The following is a 22357-nucleotide window of genomic DNA, read 5'->3' as shown; positions in this document are numbered from 1 at the left end:
ACCTGTGTGACTCAGTCAAGAGTGAGAGTAACGATTTCAGCTCAGGTCATGATCTCACCTTCCTGAGATCAAGACCGAGATCTAGCCCTGGGTTCCTATAGCTTCGAGCTGACAGTTCTGGGCCTGCTTGGGATTTTCTCTCTCCTTTGTCTCTGCCGCTCCCCTACTAGCACTCTCTCTCTCTCTCAAATAAATAAACAAACATTAAAAAAGAAAAAAAAAAATAGCTNTTGTGAGTTCAAGCCCTGCATTGGGCTCTGTGCTGACAACTCAGAGCCTGGAGCCTGCTTCAGATTCTGTGTCTCCGCCTCTCTCTGCCTGCCCCTCCCATGCTCATGCTCTGTCTCACTCTGTCTCTCAATAATACATGTTAAAAAAATTTAAAAAAAAAAAAAAAAAGAATGTAACAAACCCCACCTACTCCCCCTTCGGATTTACCTCAGAAATTTGACAAAAGACCAAAGTAAGGCCATAGAACACTCTCATTCAATGAAAACAAGCCAATCAGGAATGGACAACCCAGCCCCTAGAACGATCAAGCCCATAAGGGTAGAACTTGAGAAGCAACGAGAGGGAAGGGAAGGGGAAAGGCTGACCAAAACCTTATAGAACAAGGACCCTTGCCTATATGATCCTCAGGCATTCACTTTCAAAAGTCCCCTCTCTGTAAAGAGTACTTTCCTATCATTCTTCCTTTCTAATCTTATATTCCAAACAACTTCTGTCTGCTGCTCATTTTGTGTCCACCTCTTCATTCTTCGAAGCAGTGAGACAACGAATCCGGGTATTCTGGTATAAAATCCTGCAACATTATGATAGATATGGCATATGTTTTCCTCCTTCTAAAATCAAAATATAACTTCATACCTCATAATCTGGTCCTCCAAAGTGGGATTTTTTCTTAAGTTCTGTCATGGCATTTTTGTATGCCTCTTCTATTCTTCTTCTCTTCTCACTTTCCTATTTTTTAAAAAAAGCAACAAGTGAAAAATTAACATCTGAAGTGGAATTTTCTCTGCATTTCACTTAAGTTTTATAATTTGGCTAAACAATAGCAACAGCAACAATAATTAAAAGAAACAGTTGACTCCTATGAAAAATGAGCATTATTCTGCCCAAGAAAACACTTTTCTCTGAGCTATACATTGCACACAAGCTACCATTTAAATCACCACTAAAATTTATCTTAAAGGTAGGTTATATATTTAAGTGTATGTATTTATTTTGCTTTAAAGAAAAAAAGCAATGAATGTGAAGAAAATAATTTACAGGTGAAATCAACGAATGCTAAAATATATTCTAAGAAAGATGAATTTCTGGTACTTTTCCTTCTGCTGGTTAAAACTATTTTAGAGCTGAAAAAGAGCATAGATTTCTACTTTGATCCTCTCCTTTAATCTATAGCTTTAAGGGGCTAAAAGACCAAAGATGAACACATAGACACATTAAAAAAGGCTGGCCCCCTCGGGCACCTGTGTGACTCAGTCAAGAGTGAGAGTAACGATTTCAGCTCAGGTCATGATCTCACCTTCCTGAGATCAAGACCGAGATCTAGCCCTGGGTTCCTATAGCTTCGAGCTGACAGTTCTGGGCCTGCTTGGGATTTTCTCTCTCCTTTGTCTCTGCCGCTCCCCTACTAGCACTCTCTCTCTCTCTCTCTCTCTCAAAATAAATAAACAAACATTAAAAAAGAAAAAAAAAAAATAGCGGGCCCTGACACCGATCTCAAACTTCTTTCTACAACAACGAATAGACTGCACTGGTCAAATGTGATAGCTTAGTCTAACAAGCTTATAAGGAATCTAATGCCTTTCTTCCCTTACCTCAAATCCTTAAGGGCTAACTTAAAGTCCACAGGAACTCACACAAAGCTAACTACTTCCAAATACCCTATGTGAATTAAAGCTTGGGCAAATCAGTGAATTATTCATTGGATCCAAAGACTAATTTTGCATACTCAAGAGAGAGTGGGTCTACAGACCAACCAGAATGGCTAAAATATAAAATCAAAACATATACCCACAAAAACCTTACAATAATGAAGTGTTGCTAAGAGAGAAGAGCAAAGGAATTCACATCTATTGCTGGAAGAAGTATAAACTGACATAATCACTTTGAAAAATTGTTTGCCAATATCCACCACAGCTAGCACATACCCCATGAACCAACAATTCTATTCCTAGGTACATGCCCAAGAGAAATGAGTGAATATCACCCAAAAGGTATGTACAAGAATGTTCACAGCAGCTTTATTCACAATAGCCAAAATATAAAAACCTAAGTGTCCATCAAAAGGAAACAGTGATAAGCAACTTCAAGTCATACAATCAAATACAACAATGAAAAAGAATAAGCTACCACTAAATTTAATAATACAAATGAATTTCATGGTCAATGTTGAGGGGAAAAAAGCCAGATGCAAGAGTGTATATGGTCACATCTTAAGATGGTGGAGCAGCAAAAGGCATGCAGGAACCTTCCGGGGTGCTATAAAAATTCTTTATCTTAATCAAAGTGGTGGTTATAGGGGTGTATACATATGCAAAAAAATCATCAAGTAGGACACTTAAGACTGGTAGTACACCTCACTATACTTATGCTATACCTTAACTTTAAAAACTGAACAAAACAAAATCATACAGCACAATAGTAACATTCGAAGGACTTAAGGGAAAGTGAAAAACCACATGAATACACATGAGATCCTATTAATGTAAGCAAACATCTTCAATGAATTGATTTTCTCTTATTAATATTGTTAATAAATAAAATTGTTATTCTTAGAATTTCTGGTCTTCTTGGACATGACTAGCTAACAATTAAGTAAACTTCTATAATAGAAGGATTATTACAGGTAAACAAGAAAAATTGTCACCACTAAATATTAATTTTCTATTACTCAGCTGAAAAAATAATAGAACTGACATTAGAAATCAAAGTATAAACAATACTGCTATCAAATACCTGTCATTATATCACCTATTACCTATTTAATTGCCCTTGTTAGATTTAAGCTCCTTGGGGGCCAATTTCCTGTTCATTGCTGTTTCCCCATTTCTAGCTTAGAGGCTAGCACATTACAAGCATACAAATACTTTTTGAATGGAACAGAAACTTCAGTTAAATCATATTAAATTACCACTGTACTTTCCTTCCTAATTATATGAATTACTTAAAAGACCTATTTGTTGATAAACAACTCTCCCCATTCAAGAACTTTCGTCATATAATGTGTCTTATACATATAAACATATTTATATGTATATATACACACATATGTAGGTACACTACACATACACATATCTATACTATTTATACATAGGTATATACACACACATACATACTGTGTATCACACTTACCCACACTCTTACATTTCACATAAAATGTAACTGAGATCCTATGTCAACTTAGAGAAAAAGTTACAGTGAAGAGGTGAATAAGATTTGACATCACATCTGTAAAAAGTCTCTACAATGTAGAAGTTTCTGAATTTCACGTAATATTGCCATCTTTTGTGGCTTTTCTTTGGTTAAATATTGCATGGAGGTACATACGGGTGGCTCAGCTGGTTAAGCATCCACCCCTTGATTTTGGCTCAGGTCATGATCTCATGGTTTGTGAGTTCAAGACCCGCATCGGGCTCTGTGTTGGCAGTAAGAAGCTTTCTTGGGATTCTCTCTCCATCCCTTCCTCACTCATGCTCACTCTCTCTCTCTCTCTCAAAATAAGTAAATCTAAAAAAAAATGATGTGTGGGAAAGCAACAAAATTCTTTTTCACAGATCTTTTATGGTCTCCCCAACAAAAAAGAGTGGATAAGACTGACAACAGTGAAGATAACCAAAAGCCTACCTCCCTTTTCAGCACTGCAAGTAAGAAACTTGATTGCTGAAAAGATGGGAAAGTCATGTTTTATTTTCAATAAAATAATTTTTATGTTAGCGTGGTTAGAGTACATGACTTGATCATGATGATCCGTCAGTGAAGGATAAACAGACAAGAGACTGGAACCTTAAGAGAAATTGCCCCAAAGTTTAAAATAAGCTAGTCTGGACAAATTGAATGATACTCTTGAACTAATGGTCTAATAGATTTAAGGGGTTGTCCTATTTACTCAATACTTAATTTTTTGTGTACACACATAAAATACTAAAAAAACTCAATTTGTTTCACACTGGTATAGAACTGAAATCTCTGAAAATATTGATAATTTGACTCTAGAATAGTAATACAATGTCTGTACCTTAAATATACATTTTCACTACTTGTTTTTAAAAGATATATATGGCCAGTCAATATGGCCGTCACTAGTACTTAAGAATTTTTCTCTTTTATGGGTGCCTGGGTGGATCAGTGAATTAAGCATCTGACTTCGGCTCAGGTCATTATCCTGTGATTTGTGGGTTTGAGCCGTGCATTGGGCTCTGTGCGGACAGCTTAAAGCCTTGAGCCTGCTTTGGATTCTGTTTCCCTCTCTCTCTCTCTACCCCTCCCTGCTCGTGCTTCGTCTCTCTCTCTTTCAAAAATAAACATTAAAAAAAATTTTTTTTAAAGAATTCTTTTCTTTTAAACATGGGGACTTCCTTAGACACATGGTAGTATTCAAATCCTGTGGCCATTCTGCCATTATACCAGTGTTAATATTGTTTTACCTAGCTTCCCGCTCATATTGATAAGACCTTCAACTACTACAAACAATATGACTCCCTCATACATGACAAGATTTTGACTAATGTCTGGCCTAGTATTCAGAGCTGAAATATAACATAGGGTAAAATTCTTCCAACAGCTACTTAGCATTTCTGGACCAGTATCTGTGCCTCAGTTCCTTCTTTAAATGATGGCATTAGACCAGAACTAAATCTTCTGAGACATGTTTCGGTTCTAACATTTTATTATTTTACTGATGTTGAATTCTAAATAGAAGTTTTCCTACTAAACAAATTCACTGAACCAAAGGTGACATTAGGAACTAAAGATTCATATTGTAATAGTATTATGAGTGCTGAAGTCTAAACAAAGGTGGAACCAGGTGAATATGAGGCAAATGTTCAATGAACATAATATATGTTAAATAATAGCACAATGACCCTGGAAAGTATATGTAGCTATGAACACAGTAAGTTAATGTTTAACTTTATAAACTGGTGTTTAAGTCAGCTCAAAGAACTTAAAATGCAGCTTAATGTATTTCACAATTAAGCTAGGTAATGTTAAATGGCTCATCACTTCTATTCCAAGGCATTTTTATTATTACTAAAAAAATTTTTATATTAAAATCCTACTAAGAATTTATGTTTATAGTAACTGAATACAAAACTGGTGAATCTCGTTAGGAAAATGAGTTTAAGATGCCCACAAAATTTCAGATGAGTAGTACCTACAACTTTTACCAATCCCAATAGATTTTTTTCCCCTAAGAAATTAGTATAAAACTGAAATCAAATTGGATTAGTTTTGAAAAAGAAAAAAAATAAGACTTACCTTATCCAGTCTTTTTTGCCAGCTTTCTTCGCGTTTTACCATTAGTTCAATACAATGAGAAAGTGTAGCAAGGATTCCAGCAGTAGTTGCTTTAAAAGTTATCGCCTCCCCTTTAAAGTCTATACCATTAATTCCTCTTGGTGTTACATGTGGAAATACTGGGGAAAAAAAAGTTATTCACTGAAAATCTTTGTAATGAAGATACAGGTCTTTATCAAAATTTAAAACTAGAAAATGTTTAAAAGCTCAGCAAGTCAGAGTAGGCTCTTGGATTCTAATTTCCCTCTTGATTGTCAATATTTAAAAACTTCCATCCATACTCTATAAGCAAAGAAGCTTGTGTCAGTGTATGTACTTTCATAGTTTTTTTCCAGATGCTGTTTCCTGAAATCTATTTGCAGTACTGCACCCAGTGAACAAAGTGGTCAGAGGAATACTTTAACGATAATACTCTGACAGCTTTAAGCGGGACAAAACTATGGCAAGAACTACCTTACATTATGAGAGACCTAAAATTTAAAAAATATCTAAAGATAAACTGTAGAAATGAATAAGGTATGTATAATTTTAAAATAAACATCCAAAATTAAGTCTGAGAACAAGCACATGTTAAATAGCTCTTATATTTATATTTTATAATTTTAACTCAGAATTAGTCTTTGAATTAAATGAAAAATCTTACAATTTACAAGATGCAAGCAAGAGAGCATAATATGTTATACCATTCACTAATAAGAAACCATTCTAAGAGAACTCTTTAAGTGAAATAATGATACTTTCAACTTTAATAACTCCTATATGTATATGACTTAGCAAAGGTACAATCCACAAAACAGATAAAATGAACTTCATCAAAATTTAAAATTTCTCCTCTTGAAAAGTACTGTTAAAAGAATGAAAGTTGCAGTTATGTAGAATGAATAAGTCTAGAGGTCTAATGTATGGCATGAGGACTATAGTTAATAATACTGTAAATTTGCTAAGACAGGAGATTTATCAATTTTGATATCTTTTCAAAGAACCAATTTATAGTTCAACTGTGTTGTATTCTGGGCCTCTTTCTTCTTTTAGAAAAAAGGTGTTTCAGCTATAAGTTTCCCTAAGCACAGATTTAGTTACAGCCCAACAGTTTTGGTAATTTGTATTTTTCCTTTCATTCATCTCATAGTATTTTTTTTAATGTCTTTATTTTATTTTATTTTGAGAGACAGAGACAGAGAGTGAGTGGCGGAGGGTCAGAGAGAGAGGGAGAACACAGAATCTGAAGCAGGTTCCAGGCTCTGAGTTGTCAGCACAGAGCCTGACGTGGGGCTTGAACCAATGGACTGTGAGATCATGACCTGGGCTGAAGTCGGACGCTTAACCGACTGAGCCACCCAGGCGCCTCAGTCTCATAGTATTTTCTATTTCCTGATTTTGTCTTTAATATGAGGGTGTTAATTTCTACATATTTGTGAATACCCTAAATTTCTGTCATTGATTTCTAATTTTATTCCTTTGTGGTTAGAGGATATACTTTGTATGATTTCAATCCTTTTCAATTAATCGACGCTTGTTTTATGGTCTCTCCTAAAGAATGTTCCATGTACAAATGAAAAGAATATATATTTTCCTATTGTTAAGTGGAGAGTTCCACAGATGTCTACCAGGTTTGTTTGTTTGTAAGTATTTTATTTCCTTGCTGGTTTTCTTCCTACTGAAGAAAGTTCTATCCATTACTGAAAACTGGACACTGAAGTCTCAAACTATTACAATTCAATTGTCTTTTTTTCCCTCTTCAAATCTGTTCAGTTTTAGCTCTATGTGTTTTGGGGCTCTGTTATTATATACAACTACATGTTTAATTGTTATACCTTTTTGATGAATTAACACTATTATCATAAAGTCTCCCCTTTTGACTCTAGAAATATAAAGAAAAGAATGCAGAGAACATAAGAGAAGAAACTTTACTTTGGAGGTAAATGTTGTTCACAAAAGACCAAGGAAACAGTCCTTCCACCATGATTTAGAAATGTGAGATCATGACCTGAGCCAAAGTTGGATGCTTAACTGACTGAGCTACCCAAGCATCTGAGGAAGGTGTTTTCACATCCAAAAATTCCTCCTGTAGTCTACTATTCAAATTACCTTTAATTGTTTTTATTGTCATCTTAGAACCTGTCTAAGTTTTATTCTATTCTTCACATCTCACCTCTAATCCTGTTCTTGGAATACATACAATTTACTATCAGGTTGGTACACTAGTTCTAAATTTTTAAAACCTTTAACATATTCACTAATCACAATATGTAATCCAGACCAAATGTTTTTAAGTTTATTTATTTATTTTTGAGAGAGAAAGAGCGCGTGAGCGAGCACGAGTGGGGTAAGGAGTAGAGAGAGAGGGAGAGAGAATCCCAAGCAGGCTTTGTACTGACAGCACAGAGCCTGACATGGGGTTCAATCCCACGACCACGAGATCATGATCTAGGCCAAAATCAAGAGTTGGGACCCTTAACCTATTGAGCCACCCAGGTGCCCCTAGACCAAAGCTTTAATGATGGTCCTAATGGTGAAAATCATTACAATGACCACTCCCAAGAATGAGGTATCATTTCTCCCCTTTCTGATGCTGGCTGCATCTAGCACTAAGATTCTGTCTTTTTTTAAGAGATGACTGACACTCTAGTCCCATGCTATGATCAAGTAGTATCAGATTTAATGACTACATGTTATGTTCACTTTGCCAGATTATATACAAAGCTTCTAACTCATTTCTAGGGGTTAGCCACAGAAAGATATTTCCATTTATGGTGACTAACAAGAGTTAATTTCCAACAACACTACGAAAGGAATTATTTTCTTTATTTTAAAAGTTTTTATTTTTGGAGAGAGAGAGCACAAGCACAAGCAGGAGAGGGGCAGAGACAGAGAGAGAGAGGGAGGTATGCGAGACAGAATCCCAACCAGGCTCTACATTGTTAGCACGACACCTGATGCAGGGCTCGAACCCACAAACCATGATATCCGGACCTGAGCTGAAATCAAGAGTCAGATGTTTAACTGACTGAGCTACCCAGGTGCCCCAAGAAAAGAATTATTTTATTTTAATGTTGTTTTATTTTTGAGACAGAGACAGAGAGAGAGAGAGAGAGAAAGAGAGAGAATATGAACAGGGAACAGGCAGAGAGGGAGACACAGAATCTGCAACAGGCTCCAGGATCAGAGTTGTCAGCACAGAGCTTGACGTGAGGCTCAAACTCACAAACCGCGAAATCATGACCGGAGCCAACATTGGACACTTAACCAACTGAGCCACCCAGGTGCCTCAAAAGGAATTATTTTAAACAGTGCATTCCACAAGTATACTTTAAACATGACTCATGATCAAAAAATTATGCAAACATCTTGTCGGGTATTTCTCTAAATGACTGTAATAACCTTGTCTACAGTTGCTTGATTTCAAGTCTCCAGAAAAAGAGAATGGACGTTCTCCTCAAACGTCTGGAAATTTGGCTACCTGTTCACATTTAAGAGTAAGTTACTAGAAGCTCTGTAAGCATTAGCAGGGTTTTAAAATTAACAGACTTCACTGAAGGGCGATCTGATAGTGAGACAGCTTCTTCATGGTAGACATAGAAAATCTCTATAGGTCCTTTCCCTGTGCTCATTCAGTATCTACAGAGTCATGTTCTATTTTGTATCAGAAAATATAAGTCTGGTTGATGGGTATTCTGGACACAGGGCAAAAGAAGGGAGCTTCAGTACACAGACTTTCATTTAGTGGCTGGCCACCAGAGTTCTTGGAGATAAAAAGAACAATGAAATTGTTAAATTTCAATAATCAGTTTGTAAATTTCTGCATAATCACTTTTTGATAGGCCAATACAACTATCTTTTACTATGCTAGGTATTCCAGAATCTAGAACTGTCCACTTCAATTTCTACAGAAAATAAATTTTTATTCTATTCTGGGGTGTGTAGGTGGGGTGGCTGACTGGGCTGGAAGACTGGACCTGCAACGCTTACGATGTCTTTTAACAATTTTTCCAATATCCAAACAAAATATTTTTCCATTAAGGCAGATTATTTATTGTGAAATTAAAATATAACTTGAAATAATCTTCCTTGAATAATCTTCTAATTTAATAAAGATAAATCTAGATGGGTCGATAAGGTTCAACATTTCAGTCCCAAGTTTTAAAGATAACCTTGTAGTAAGAAGCTAGTATTTAGCAAGACTGGGAGGAGGGCAGGTCATAAGGAAGAAGAAAGCTATGATGAAACTAAGAAACAGGAAGAGCAAAAAGGAAAAAGTAGAGGGGAGAGAAATATCAGATTTTAGTATCGATAAAAGAATATTCTACTGAGATCTATGAAACAAAATTAATTCCATGCATACAACAATTTGAAAAATTATTTAAAAACAGACAAATTATACTTCATATTCTTTCATAATGTTAGCAAAAATAGGCACAATTAGATTAACTTATTCTCCTCACAAAGTCTTATTATTGTAACTTAAAAATTTTTACAAATCTAATCCAACTTTTTCTTAGGATATTTCAAAAGAAGAGTACTGACTATGGATCACAGGTTTCTGGATTTTTTTGGTTTGTTTTCAGGTTGTTTTTTTAAGATTCCTCATGTAACTGATAACATGCAGTATTTGTCTTTGGCTTATTTCTCTGTATTTAGGCCCTTGAGCTTTATTCATGTTGTTGCAAATCACAGGTTTCTAATGAACAATTCAGAATTCCATTTAGTAAGTTAGCCATTATAAATACAGCAACAATAAATGGGTATATGAAATAAACCACCTTGCTCCTGGGTCTATAAACAAATGCACGGTGAAATCAGAGCTATTTTTAATAACTTTCCTTTAATAATACTGATTATATACTTTTTAATACCAGTTGAGTAGAGGCAGAAAAGAATGTTAAACAGGGAGAATATACTGTAAATAAACTTTCAAATTATATTATAATGCCCCCCCCCCAAGAAATAAACTTTCACTACTAGAAACTGATTTTATAAAATACTGGTGAAATAAGCAAGTCAATGTCTGGAATTTAGAATGAGTCTTTGTTAGAGAATGATTTGTCACTATTATTTAATGTCAGAATGTGTATTTTACTCACATCTCTTCCTAGAAGAAACTTTCACTTTCCAGTAGTTACAATGCTTTTAAAAAACTACTCAATTAGATAATTATTCTTGTTATATACTTAGTTATTATATAACTTTAGAAAGTACACTTAATCCAGCCAACCGGAAAAAATATACTACTTACACTTTTCCTTATTGCCATTAGTATTATGCAAGAAGTCTCCATCAGAACGCGTTGTAGGAAAGTCATCTTCATCATCTTCTACCACTAAATAAAATATATTTTAGGATATTAGGATTAAAGGAAATAGAATAACCAGTTTATTCTTATGTTCGAATGAGTCAGTATATTCTGGATTCTGTGAGTACGAGACCTTATTTACCTCTGTATTTTCAAAGGTTGTCAAGGTATGCCCAACAAACATGCTGTGGAATGTCTTTAAATACCATACATTATTAGATAAAATGTACCCATTCTCATTTGTGTAAAGGATAATATTGAGATATGAATTATTTTGTTCTTTAGTCGTCCTATCCCTTCCTACCCAGCTTGGGGTGATTTCATAAGTCTACCAGAGAGGCCTGCAAGGGTTGAGCAGGACTGTAAGAGAATAAGTTACATGCAAAAGATACCTTAACTTGCCTCTTGGAGTTCTTAAATTTACTATTTCTGCATGTGTAGCGAAAACAGAATGACTTATAGGTATGATATCAATTTGCATTCATCCTCATGTGTCTGTGACTGGACATCTCTTTTAACTTGCCCTGTTCCAGAAAAAACCAGAAGCCCCTATGTTCTCTTTCTGCATACCTCTTTGTTTGTTCTATGTTCTATCCCTTTTTCTACAGCCCAACATATATTAATCCTCTGTGTTATGTATTTCACTCTTAATGCAAATTTATAAACCTAAGCTCCCCAACTTTATTCTCTGCTATCACACTTAAAAAAATTTTTTTTTAATGTTTATTTATTATTGAGAGACAGAGACAGACAGAGCACAAGCATGGGAGGGGCAGAGAGAGCAGGAGACACAGAATCTGAAGCAGGCTCCAGGCTCAAAGCTGTCAGCATAGAACACAAGGCAGGGCTCGGACTCATAAACCATGAGATCATGACCTGAGCTGAAGTCAGATGCTCAACTGACTGAGCCATCCAGGTGCCCCTCTGCTATTGCTTTTTTAATGGCTTCTTTATTTTCTTTTTAGGTACTCTCTCTATATAAGAAGTCTTCGTTCTAAATTAATGTTTTACTTCTTGTCTATATCTCTTTACATCAGGAGTAATTTCATCCTACAACAAACATTTAATCTACTTTAGCTATCTCTCCCTAATGGATGTAGAGCCCACTCCTGTTTCTTATTCCTCCCCTAAATGGTAATAACCACCATGGAAAAGACTTTTGTTCTATACTGCCATTTTCTAGTTACTGGGCTATTTCATTTTTTCATCACTTAAAAATCTTGCTACTCATCCATAATAACTTTTTCAAATCATAAGCTGCTATTATCTACTAATATCTACTATTCATTTTTACCTAGCTAAGTTATATCAATACCTGACTAACATTTTTCTTTTCTACGTTCATCATTTCTATAGACGTCAGTATTCATTCATATTGAAGCCTCTGCAGACACCTTAGTCCCAAGATTAATCATCAGATTTCCAGACTGTGTGGATCTTCATCTTCTTGTTAATCATTTGCAAATATGGTCAAATTTAAGAAGTTCATTAACACAACATACTGCTCTGCTTTTAAATCAGTACTTACCATCAGACAAGATCCTGACCCTGACTCAATACTATTCTGATTAACTCTTCTTAAATACTACTGAAAGGTTTGGGGCTCACTTACCTCACTAGTATCTGCTTTGGGTTCTGTGTTTCTAACCATGTAATAGCCTCGTATCACCAAAAAGGGATTTTCAACTTTATTTTTCTAGCCCAACACTCAATACATAAAACTGATGAAAACAAGAGCAGTTCTGGCTAAAAGAGTGGCCTTCCCACTTTCCTTCCCAACCAAGTATTCCTTGTCCATCCTTGAGGCACCTTAAGGGATGTCTGACATGATTTAAAGTCACTGTCCTAATATAAATTCCCCATCACAATCAGACTGGTCTTCTTTGCTAACATTGAAATCTATTAACGCTAAACTATCTTTGGAGCTTGCACATTCCTGCTTTCCTTATCTCTGCAACAAACCAAACAAACCACATTAAAAATAGCAGCTATTATTATTGAATTTTTGCTGTTAAGCACAGTTCTAATGTATATATGTTCTCACTTAATTCTCACAATCATATGTGCTGGATATAACATCCACTTTACAGTTGAGAAAACAGATGTGGAAAAATGTTAAGTAATCTACGTCAAGTCATCAAGCTAACAATGAATAACAATGAATAGAAAGAACAAGATTGACAGAAACTTTCCTTTATTGTGATACATGTATCTTCTTTTAAAATCAAACAGTATGTTTAAGATATACCCAATATATATATAAGACTTAAAGGTTAGTTAAATCATACTGAAATATATATGGCAATGTGGGGTGGTCTAACTGAGACAGCTGAACTAACAATTCTGATTAAACATTTTATATAAAAACAATGAACACCTAAAACAAATGAGAATTTGCTATATCATTTCAATGATATACTTAATAAAGCACAGTGATTCTTAAAATTCTTTAAGCCATAAAAAAACTTCACACCAAGCATACTCTACCCAGCAAAGTTATCATTTAGAATTCAAGGAGAGGTAAAGAGTTTTCCACAGAAGCAAAAGCTAAAGGAGTTTAGCTAAATCGGCCTTACAGGAAATGTTAAAAGGGCTTCTTTAGGCTGAAAAGAAAGTGTCCTAATTAGAAACAAGAAAACATAGAAAAGAATAAATTCTCATTGGAAAGGTAAACAGAGAATAAAGGTAGTGGACTAATAACTTTATTTATTTTGATAGAGAGAAGAGAGAGCACGAGCAGGGCAGAGAGAGAGAGGGAGAGAAAGAATGCCAAGATGATTCCACACCATCAATGTCCTGATGTGGGGCTCTAACTCACCAACTGTGAGATCATGACCTGAGCCAAAATCAAGAACTAGATGCTTAACTGAGTCACCCAGGTGCCTCCAAAGTATTGATAATTTAATGAAAGATCCTTAGACTGGATTCAGTAACTCTGATTTACAAAGTAGGAAACTGTATCCATGTCCTTATTTCAACTTTATCCAGCATGTCTTCTTAAAAATATCAGTATTTCTTACAATAGCATTTATAGGGAAATCAGTTGTTATGGGTTGAATTATGTCCCTGCAACATATAAGTCCTAACTTTCTGTACCTCAGAATGTGACTATATCTGGAGACAAGGTCTTTATGGAAGTAATCAAATTAAAATGAGGTCACTGGGTGGGCCCTAATTCAAGACGAACAGTGTACTTATAAAAGAAGGAAATTTAAACACAGGCACTTACAGAAGGAAGATGATGTGAAGAAAGGGAAGAGACAACTATCTATATGTTGAGGGAGGGAAAATAGATCCTTCCTTCATGGCCCTCCGAAGAAACCAACATTGGTAACAACTCATCTCAGACTTTGAGCCTTCAGAATTGTGAGACAATAAATTTTTCTTGTTTAAGCCACCTAGTCCGTAGTACTTTGTGATAACAGCCCTAGCAAATAAATATATTAGTCTACCACTGTTGCTATTTATTCAAACATGAATAGTGTTTAAGGTTAGTTTTCAAATATTCTATATAACCTGGTTATCACTACATCCCAACTTCTAAGCCTTCCACTATCACTTCTGTCCTTGAAATGTTCTATACTACTGGTATGACCATTTAAAAATAAATCAATTCTGTATATATTCTCTTTTTGCTGAAAGGGCTACTTGCAAGCAAATGAAAAATAATGTGTAATGTTTAATTTGATTAAAAAAAGATACACACACAATTTTCTTAAGGAGAAACAGAAGTTCAATTGCCTTTAATTTTAGAGAAATAAATATCAAATGTTAAAGAACCTAAAACTTAAAGTGTATCAAATGTAAAGAATTTCAAGGCTACTTAACTTAGACAAAATTAAGTACTTTATGAGGAATATGGGTTTCTGCTTCCTACCAAGGTAGAAGAAACAGGCTACCCTCTAGCACGAAACTAAAAACCTGGAAAAACTACATGAAACAGCGGTCTTCAAGACAGTTGATAGTAGGCAACAAAGGACAGTGATTCCTGAGAGTCAGGGAACAACTAACAGGAGCCCTGTGACTGCTCCAGGTTACTGTCTTGGGAGAGTTTCCAAGTTGTAGAGTAAGGAGGAAACCAGGAGTCTGGCAGACTCCCTAAGGTGAGGAGGAACTGACAGTATAGAGATAAAGGTGAGGAGAGTTCACAAGGCAGAGGACTGCTGAGGAGAGGCCCGTACAGAGAAAGAATTCCGGAGATCAGACCCTTTTGAGCACTCAGTAAAGGACTGTTAGCACACACACACGTGAACCAACTATAGAGGTCAGAGAAAGAACCATATGAAAAAATTCCAGGGAAAAGTATCCAAAACCTACACAGTACAAGGAAAAGTACCTGTTTCCACATCATATACCTCATAATTCACAGGGTACTGGTTAGAGAACACCAAAGACTCTTGCCTCAGTAATGGGGAGAAATTAAAATAGGTTCTTACAATATGCTTGGAAGTAGCATGTTACTTGAAAGCAGTTAAATGTATATACTATAAACCCTAAAGTAGCCACTAAACTAACAAAGAGAAATAACTAAAAGCCAACAAAGGAGATAACAAATAAAATTACTTAAAAAATACTCAATCCAAAAGAAGGCAGAAGCAAGGGAAAAGAACAGAGAGAATAAAAAGTATCAACTCAGATCAAACACATTTAATAAGACCAAGAAATGAAACCTTGTCAAGCAATCCAGTTATACTGGGAATGAACTTAGTGCTATTTAGTAATACTGAAGGCAGTTTTGTCTTCACAGCAAAGGAAGAAATGAAGAACAGATGTTTAACAACATCAGTAATATCTTTAGCAGTAACAACAGAAGAGTAACTTTAAAAACTCACATTATGAATATACTGAAGATCATCTCTCTTAAATAAAAAAATTCACTGAATATTATTTTTAAATGTTTATGTAGCTCCATTATTGATTTCTTCTTCTATGAGAAAAAGGCCAGAGGAAGGGAGGAGGAGAGACAGAATGAAGAGAAAAAGAAAGGGTGAAGAAGAGGAGAAAGAGAGAGGAATAAAGAGATCGAATGATTTCAGATTTGGAAGATTTAACATACACACGCTTCCCTTTAAGACTCATCATGGGGTAAAAAAAATTTTTTTTAAGTAAGCTCTAGGCCCAACGTGAAGCTTGAACTCAAGGCTCTGAGATCAAGAGTCGCATGCTCTACCAACTAAGCCAGCCAGGTGCCCCAGGGGGGTAAATTTATTAGACATGATCATGTGAAATACCCCATGTTACCAAGATGATAGATATACTTTTTAATGGAATAAAAAGTTTAAAAATCATGTAAAAGTCTTCAATGGCATCTGGTATGAGTGACTAGACGTGTTAATATAGTATACAAGTTATATGGATACTGAAATCTATTACAATGGGGGTTTTCAGCAAGTGACTATAATTACCTTTATCACTTAAAGACATTACCCTTTAAGATCAAGAGGCTTTAAATCCATTCATTCTCCAAGTAAAAATAGTGGTAATAGCCTAATTAACCTTTATCCCTTTGAAGTTCATCCTTGGAGACAACATCAGCACAGGCATCAAAGTACTTCTGTAAAGTATCAACTTGTCTACACAGGATATCTCTAAAGGTTTCCATTTCAGCCAATTTTTCACGTAAACTGTGGCCTTTCTGCAGAACACAAAAAGTGAGGATGTAATCCAAGTTAACAAAACTAGAATTTATATACTCCTATGATGTTTCATCACCTTTTAAAGTCTACATCTCATTACTGAGGGCATGGGGTAGGGAGAGCTGTCAAGTTCAATGTAACACTCCTAAGAATAGACTTGAACATGACTAATTAGTGGCTTGACAGTGATAAGCCTGAAGGAAATAAGAGAACAGTTAAGTCTGACAATGTGCTAATATAACATTTAATATTTTCAAATTAAACACTGTGAGGAAAAATTGTGCAAGGCTTTGGGCAAACATATTAACTTGGTGACCTTTCAAAGAAATGATGAGTGTCAACCACACAACTCTTAAGAGAGAGTGTTGTCTGATCATACAGAATTTAATTTTGTTGCACTGGAGCTATTTTACAACTCTTTAAGTAGTAAAAAACTGAGAGTAATGTAAAAGATTCTGAGTCCACAGAGGTGCAAATGAATTTTGTCCAGTGGACATACTTGGTTACTAATCTCTGAATAGTGACCAGCTTTGCATACATTAACAAAATAATTTCAACGTTCCTTACATTCTTCTTTTAGCCAATTTTTTTCTTTACATCTTATCTCATTAATGAATAAAATAAAATCTGATGTGTTCATTTTAAATTTGTAAAAATCATGATTTTGCACCTTAAAAACTAAAACATCAAATAATATAATGTAGAAAATTTCTTTCAAAAACCTATCAAGTTCTTTTCACAACATTCAGTACTCAATTTATGTTGCCTTAAAGCATACATAATCACAAACCTTGAATGAAGAGGTGGATGTTGCAGAATAGCCACTTGCTCCAGACACCAGTGACACCATAGAGCCATGTCGACGCAAGCTGGATTCAGATCCATATCCAGATTCAGTCTAAAAAGGAAAGTAAACTAAGTGAAAAAAAATCAAATAAAAAATACTTCATTATCACACACACAAAAATTGTAACTCTGTGAGGTAATGGATGTTAACTAAACTTATCACAGTATCATTTCATAATATACATACAGATCAAATCATTATGTCGTATATTTTAATACAATTTTATATGTCAATTATATATCAATAAAACTGGAAAAAACACTCAAGAACAAAAGTTTCCATATAAATAAGGTTATCATAACAATAATTAGCAATTTGAGTCCACTCAAGAAAATATAGGCAACCCATGGCATAACTAATGATCTTTAATTCCTAGTTGCCATTTAATTTAGAAATTACTGAACAACTTCAGGTTGGGCTAGTGGGCTAGGAGTGTTAAATAACAGGAAAACTACCTCAAGTGGTCAAATTCAGAGACAAAGAATACTGGCTACCAGGGACTAACAGAAGGGGTGAATGAGCACTTGGAATTTAACAGACACAGAGTTTTTGTGGTGTAAGATGGAAAAAAAAAAGTTCTGGAAATGGATGGTGATGTTTGACATGGATGCCACAGAACTGTATACTTAAACATGGCTAAAATGACCAATTGTTAAGTGTATTTTACCAATAAAAAATTGGATAGAACAAGGATAAAAAGATAATAATAGGAAAACTTTCCGTGCTATTTCATTATAGTTGAATCACTTATCCTGGCATAGCTCAAATACAACCATCTCAGTGAAGCCTTTCTTATTATACCAGGCAGTTTGACTCTCTATTCTCAACCATTCTATATCATGATTATGGCATTCAATTAAAATAGTTTTACATTCTGTAATTACAACTGGACTTGGATCTTCTAGAAGATTGTATCTTCAAAAAATTTTTATAGTTACTTCAATAGTTCATGGCAGAAAGAAAGTTTCCAGTTTAGTCTGTTAAGTAATCACGCCATGGAAGATAATTATTGAGCTCCTGGATATTTGGGTACAGTTAAGACTCCATACTGTAGTACTACTTGGGGTTGGCATTCCTCAGAGCACCAATTTGATATCCCACCCTTATAACAAAAGCATTACTAATAATATAGACAAAGGAAATGAACATTTGAAAAAAATACTTCCAAGTACCTGAAACCTGCTCAAGTGTTTTAGATCTCTATTTTCTATTGCTAGTTTTTAAAAGTACTAAGAATAATTTTAGTCCTAGTCATTAAACTTAAGAGGTAAAAAATATCTAATCATTTTTGGTATCACACCTATTAGCAACACCTAAAAGGTTTTTAGGTTACTTGATTTTCAAGAATAAGATTAGGGATCATTAAAATTAGACACAATGTATTATAGAAATCATTTCTACTGGCATTATTACATCCTCTGTGCTCTAGTTCCTGAAAATCCTTTATATTTCCAATATAGCTATTGGTTTACACAAGACATTATTCTAACTGAAAAACATTATTATAGGTAGAAGAACATTAAGTTTTTATACTGATTCAATTAGTAAATAAAATGTGTCCTCGTTTTTATATAAATGATATTAATACTAGTTCAAACATTTTTCCAGTTCAGTATCACTTCATTTAACCCAAGTTTAATACTCTAGAAAGAAAATGGAAAAGGAGGGAGAAAGAATGAGAAAGGAGGAAGAGGAATCCAAAACCAAAAGAGAAAAAAAGCTCATGGAAAAGAGAAAAGTACCTTAGGCAAAGAGACTAGAAACTTATCCATGTGAAAACCTCTTAAAATTCAAAGTTCCAGTATATACTGGTTGCCACACTAGATGAAATTATCATACTTCAATAATGGTCATTTATAAAACACTCCATGAGATACTGTAATACGTTCTTAACTATGAATTTACTAAAAAATTACATATAAACTTAAAACTGCATGGAATCAAAGCTCTTCTCCATGACTTACATATATCACCCTACACAACTCCACACCTCAAAGCAAAACAATGTTTTAGTGATGAAGCAAAGTATTTTTGTGCCAGCAAAACTATTAATGAAAGGGTAAAACATGCACTTGATATAAAATTGTACCTCAGGAAAATTGGTATTTTTCTTTTAGAAGACAAAATGAATACATTTTTTAGGCACCTGGGTGGCTTAGTCAGTTAAGCGCTCAACTCGATACTGGCTCAGGTCATGATCTACATACATAGTCATGAGACCATGAGCTTGCTCAGCGTGCTCTCTCAAAAATTTAAAAAAAAAATACATTTGAAGAATGTAATTTGTACCTTAATAAAAAAAAAGGTAAGCTTGTTTCAGTATCAAAGAACCCTATCAAAAGAGAATTCAAATTATAGCAATCATATAAGACTTTTGAAATAATATCTCAAGCTAGGTTCTTTACCTAAAATGGCTCTAATCTCTTGTCTTTTGATAATAATGTTAACTTTCTAAAGTTGGTGTTTCTACACTTTGATTGTATTGGTTTGGTAAAGTTTTTCATTCAACTTAAATATAGAAGACTAGGGGTGTCTGGGCGGCTCAGTTGGTTAAGCATGTGACTTCGGCTCAGGTCATGATCTCAAAGTTCATGGGGCCTCATACTTTTGGCTCTGCACTGACAGCTCAGAGCCTGGAGCCTGCTTTGGATTCTATGTTTCCCTGTCTGTCTGCCCCTTCCCTGCTTGTTCTTTCACACATTTTATAAATAAACAAATAAAATAAATAGACAGATATAGCTGGAAATAAAAATTAGAGGAATCTGTAAGACTAAAAATATAAGGTACTCTGTAAGTCACTGATCTCAGACAACTATGTGTTACTCATCTTTAATTAAACAGAAATTAATCTGAATTGTCTATTTAAATACAAAACCATCCTTTGATTTACAATAAAAATTTATAATATTATAATAGGTTTTGGATATTTATTTGCAAAATATTTAAAACCAAACAATTTGAAATTTAAATCCAAATAAATCTACCCTCTCCATCTAGTCGTATTTTATCAGTGGGTTTTGGAGGAAGGAAAAACTGCTTACTTTTGAAAGATCTTGAAACAAAATAGAAATACAACAAAGTTTTTCTAAAAGTTTCTTCACCATAAAATATATTTCTTATCTCTGTCTATTTTTTCAGGTTCCATGGTTTCAAAACAAGTAATATTTCCTCTCAACTAAGACATGATAGAACAGAGACTCTAATGTAGCAATACTGATAGTGTTGTACATTTTAAGTAATGGATAGTAAATGAATATGGAGGCTGAGAGTTGAGTGTAATTGTATTTCTACCTCTAATAAAGTTTCACTTAAATAAATTCCATTAGGAATTAAATAAAATTATTTGAATGAAAAAAATATACTAAGCAATTGCGTGGCTATTCATTTTAAACAATGGAGGGTCATTTGTGATTGTATTTCAATCAATAACTACACTAATATAACTTTAAACATAAATAAATGTTTAACAAACATACATATATACATACACGAATGAATCCTCACTGTTTGAAATCTAGTCATTCTGGAAATGCTCGTAATTGTGCAATGATACTGACACTGCATAAGACATTCTTAATGGTATTACCACAACATTTAGAGTAATTTTATGACAGAGCCACAAAATGGATCAAATCATCTTTAGGAATCACAGAATAAAAATTAGAGAACACTCTCATCACTTTAAAGGAAGAGATTCAAGGGGCCTGGGTGGCTCAGTTGGTTGAGCATCCGCCTCTTGATTCTGGCTCAGGTCATGATTCCAGGATCATGGGATCAAGCCCCGTGCTGGGCTCTGAGCTGTCAGCTGGGAGTCTGCTTGGGATTACTCTCCCTCTCCCCCTACTCTTGTTCTCTCTCTCAGATAAACAGAAAAGGAAAAAAGAAAAAGAAAAAGAAAAGGCTTCAAACTGGATGATTCAGCTTGAGTGCCTTTCTTATTCATGTGGTATAGCTCTGATTTAGTTTTAGAGTTCTCTAAAAACATCTAATTTATCACCAAAGATAACAAAAATTTAAAAACATTTGGTCATAAATGCTAAAAGTATTTCTAAGAGAAAAGTTATAAAACTATTCTGAAAAGGGACAGAGTTCCTAGCATCTCCTTTGTCTTGCCAAGATAACTTGCTTTAAAGGCAATACTCATCCTGAATTTATTTATACAGTATGCTATTTGAAGATGACGTGGGGTGAAGGAAGCAAGAATGGAAATGGGAAAAAAATTAGTTTATGTCACAACTGATATCCTGTTAAATGTTATTAAAAACTGTAACATGCTTTTAAAATCACATTGGTATGACTGGGAAACTTCAAAGGCATGCTGGCTTTTTCTTAATGCCACTTAATTTTCCACAAGAAAAGCAAAGTTGAGCTTACTTAAAACTTCTAATCACCAATATATAATATTTTGAAAACACAAAATTCTATCTAAAATCAATAATGAAGAATTCAAATAGAGTTACTATAGGAATGTTTACCTTTCAGTATATCTGCTTAAACGTACTGACAAAATGCTTTCCAAAAATATCCTTCTTTCCCAAATTTGCATCCCAAATACCACAGTGAAATCACACCTTTATTATCATGTTCCTTTTATTAAAACCAAAAAAGAAAAAAAAAGTCCCCAAACAAAAAAACCCCACACTCTTTTAGCCACTAGATGGGATCAGTAGCATTTTTTAAGCAGCAGTACACTTGGAAAACTGATACAAAGGTTACTACTGGTCAAAGTACAATAGTAACCTTTAGACTGATTCCTTTATGTATAACTTTACCTTCTGTATTTTCAGTTGTTGAGAAAAATTGAAAGCACAATAAATTAAATCATATAGGTCAAAGTTATGACTTTAATGCAGTGGTTAAAAAACACAGCAAAAAGGCTGACTTATTTTAATAGCACCTACCTTTTGAAAAGCTCATTCTTTTTCCTAATAACATTCTCCAGCAAGAAACACAGCAAAGAAACTGAGACAGACTAAGAACTTCCTCATGGTGTCAAAAACCATCTAGTTATTAGTGGCAAAGTTTGCCCTACTTCCAACTACACTCTCCCTTTCCATTTAA

The 22357-nt window shown here is 34.4% G+C and overlaps 1 protein-coding gene across 4 annotated transcripts in view; it reads right to left on the bottom strand.

Moving 5' to 3' along the window:
- Window positions 1-22357, bottom strand: part of CERT1 (ceramide transporter 1) — a 104112-nt gene that overhangs the window by 27856 nt on the left and 53899 nt on the right. For all 4 annotated transcript variants that reach the window (XM_077759925.1, XM_077759924.1, XM_077759922.1 and 1 more), the window contains 5 exons: window positions 17240-17347; window positions 16310-16448; window positions 10757-10840; window positions 5485-5642; window positions 868-960 (listed from right to left, as the gene is read on the bottom strand). In XM_077759925.1, coding sequence (XP_077616051.1) covers window positions 868-960; window positions 5485-5642; window positions 10757-10840; window positions 16310-16448; window positions 17240-17347 — 582 coding nt within the window. The remainder of the gene's footprint in view (window positions 1-867; window positions 961-5484; window positions 5643-10756; window positions 10841-16309; window positions 16449-17239; window positions 17348-22357) is intronic.

The sequence above is a fragment of the Crocuta crocuta genome, unplaced genomic scaffold, assembly GCF_008692635.1.
Source record: "Crocuta crocuta isolate KB4526 unplaced genomic scaffold, BGI_CrCroc_1.0 scaffold162, whole genome shotgun sequence".
Taxonomy (NCBI): domain Eukaryota; kingdom Metazoa; phylum Chordata; class Mammalia; order Carnivora; family Hyaenidae; genus Crocuta; species Crocuta crocuta.
This window is presented reverse-complemented; position numbering and strand designations above follow the sequence as displayed.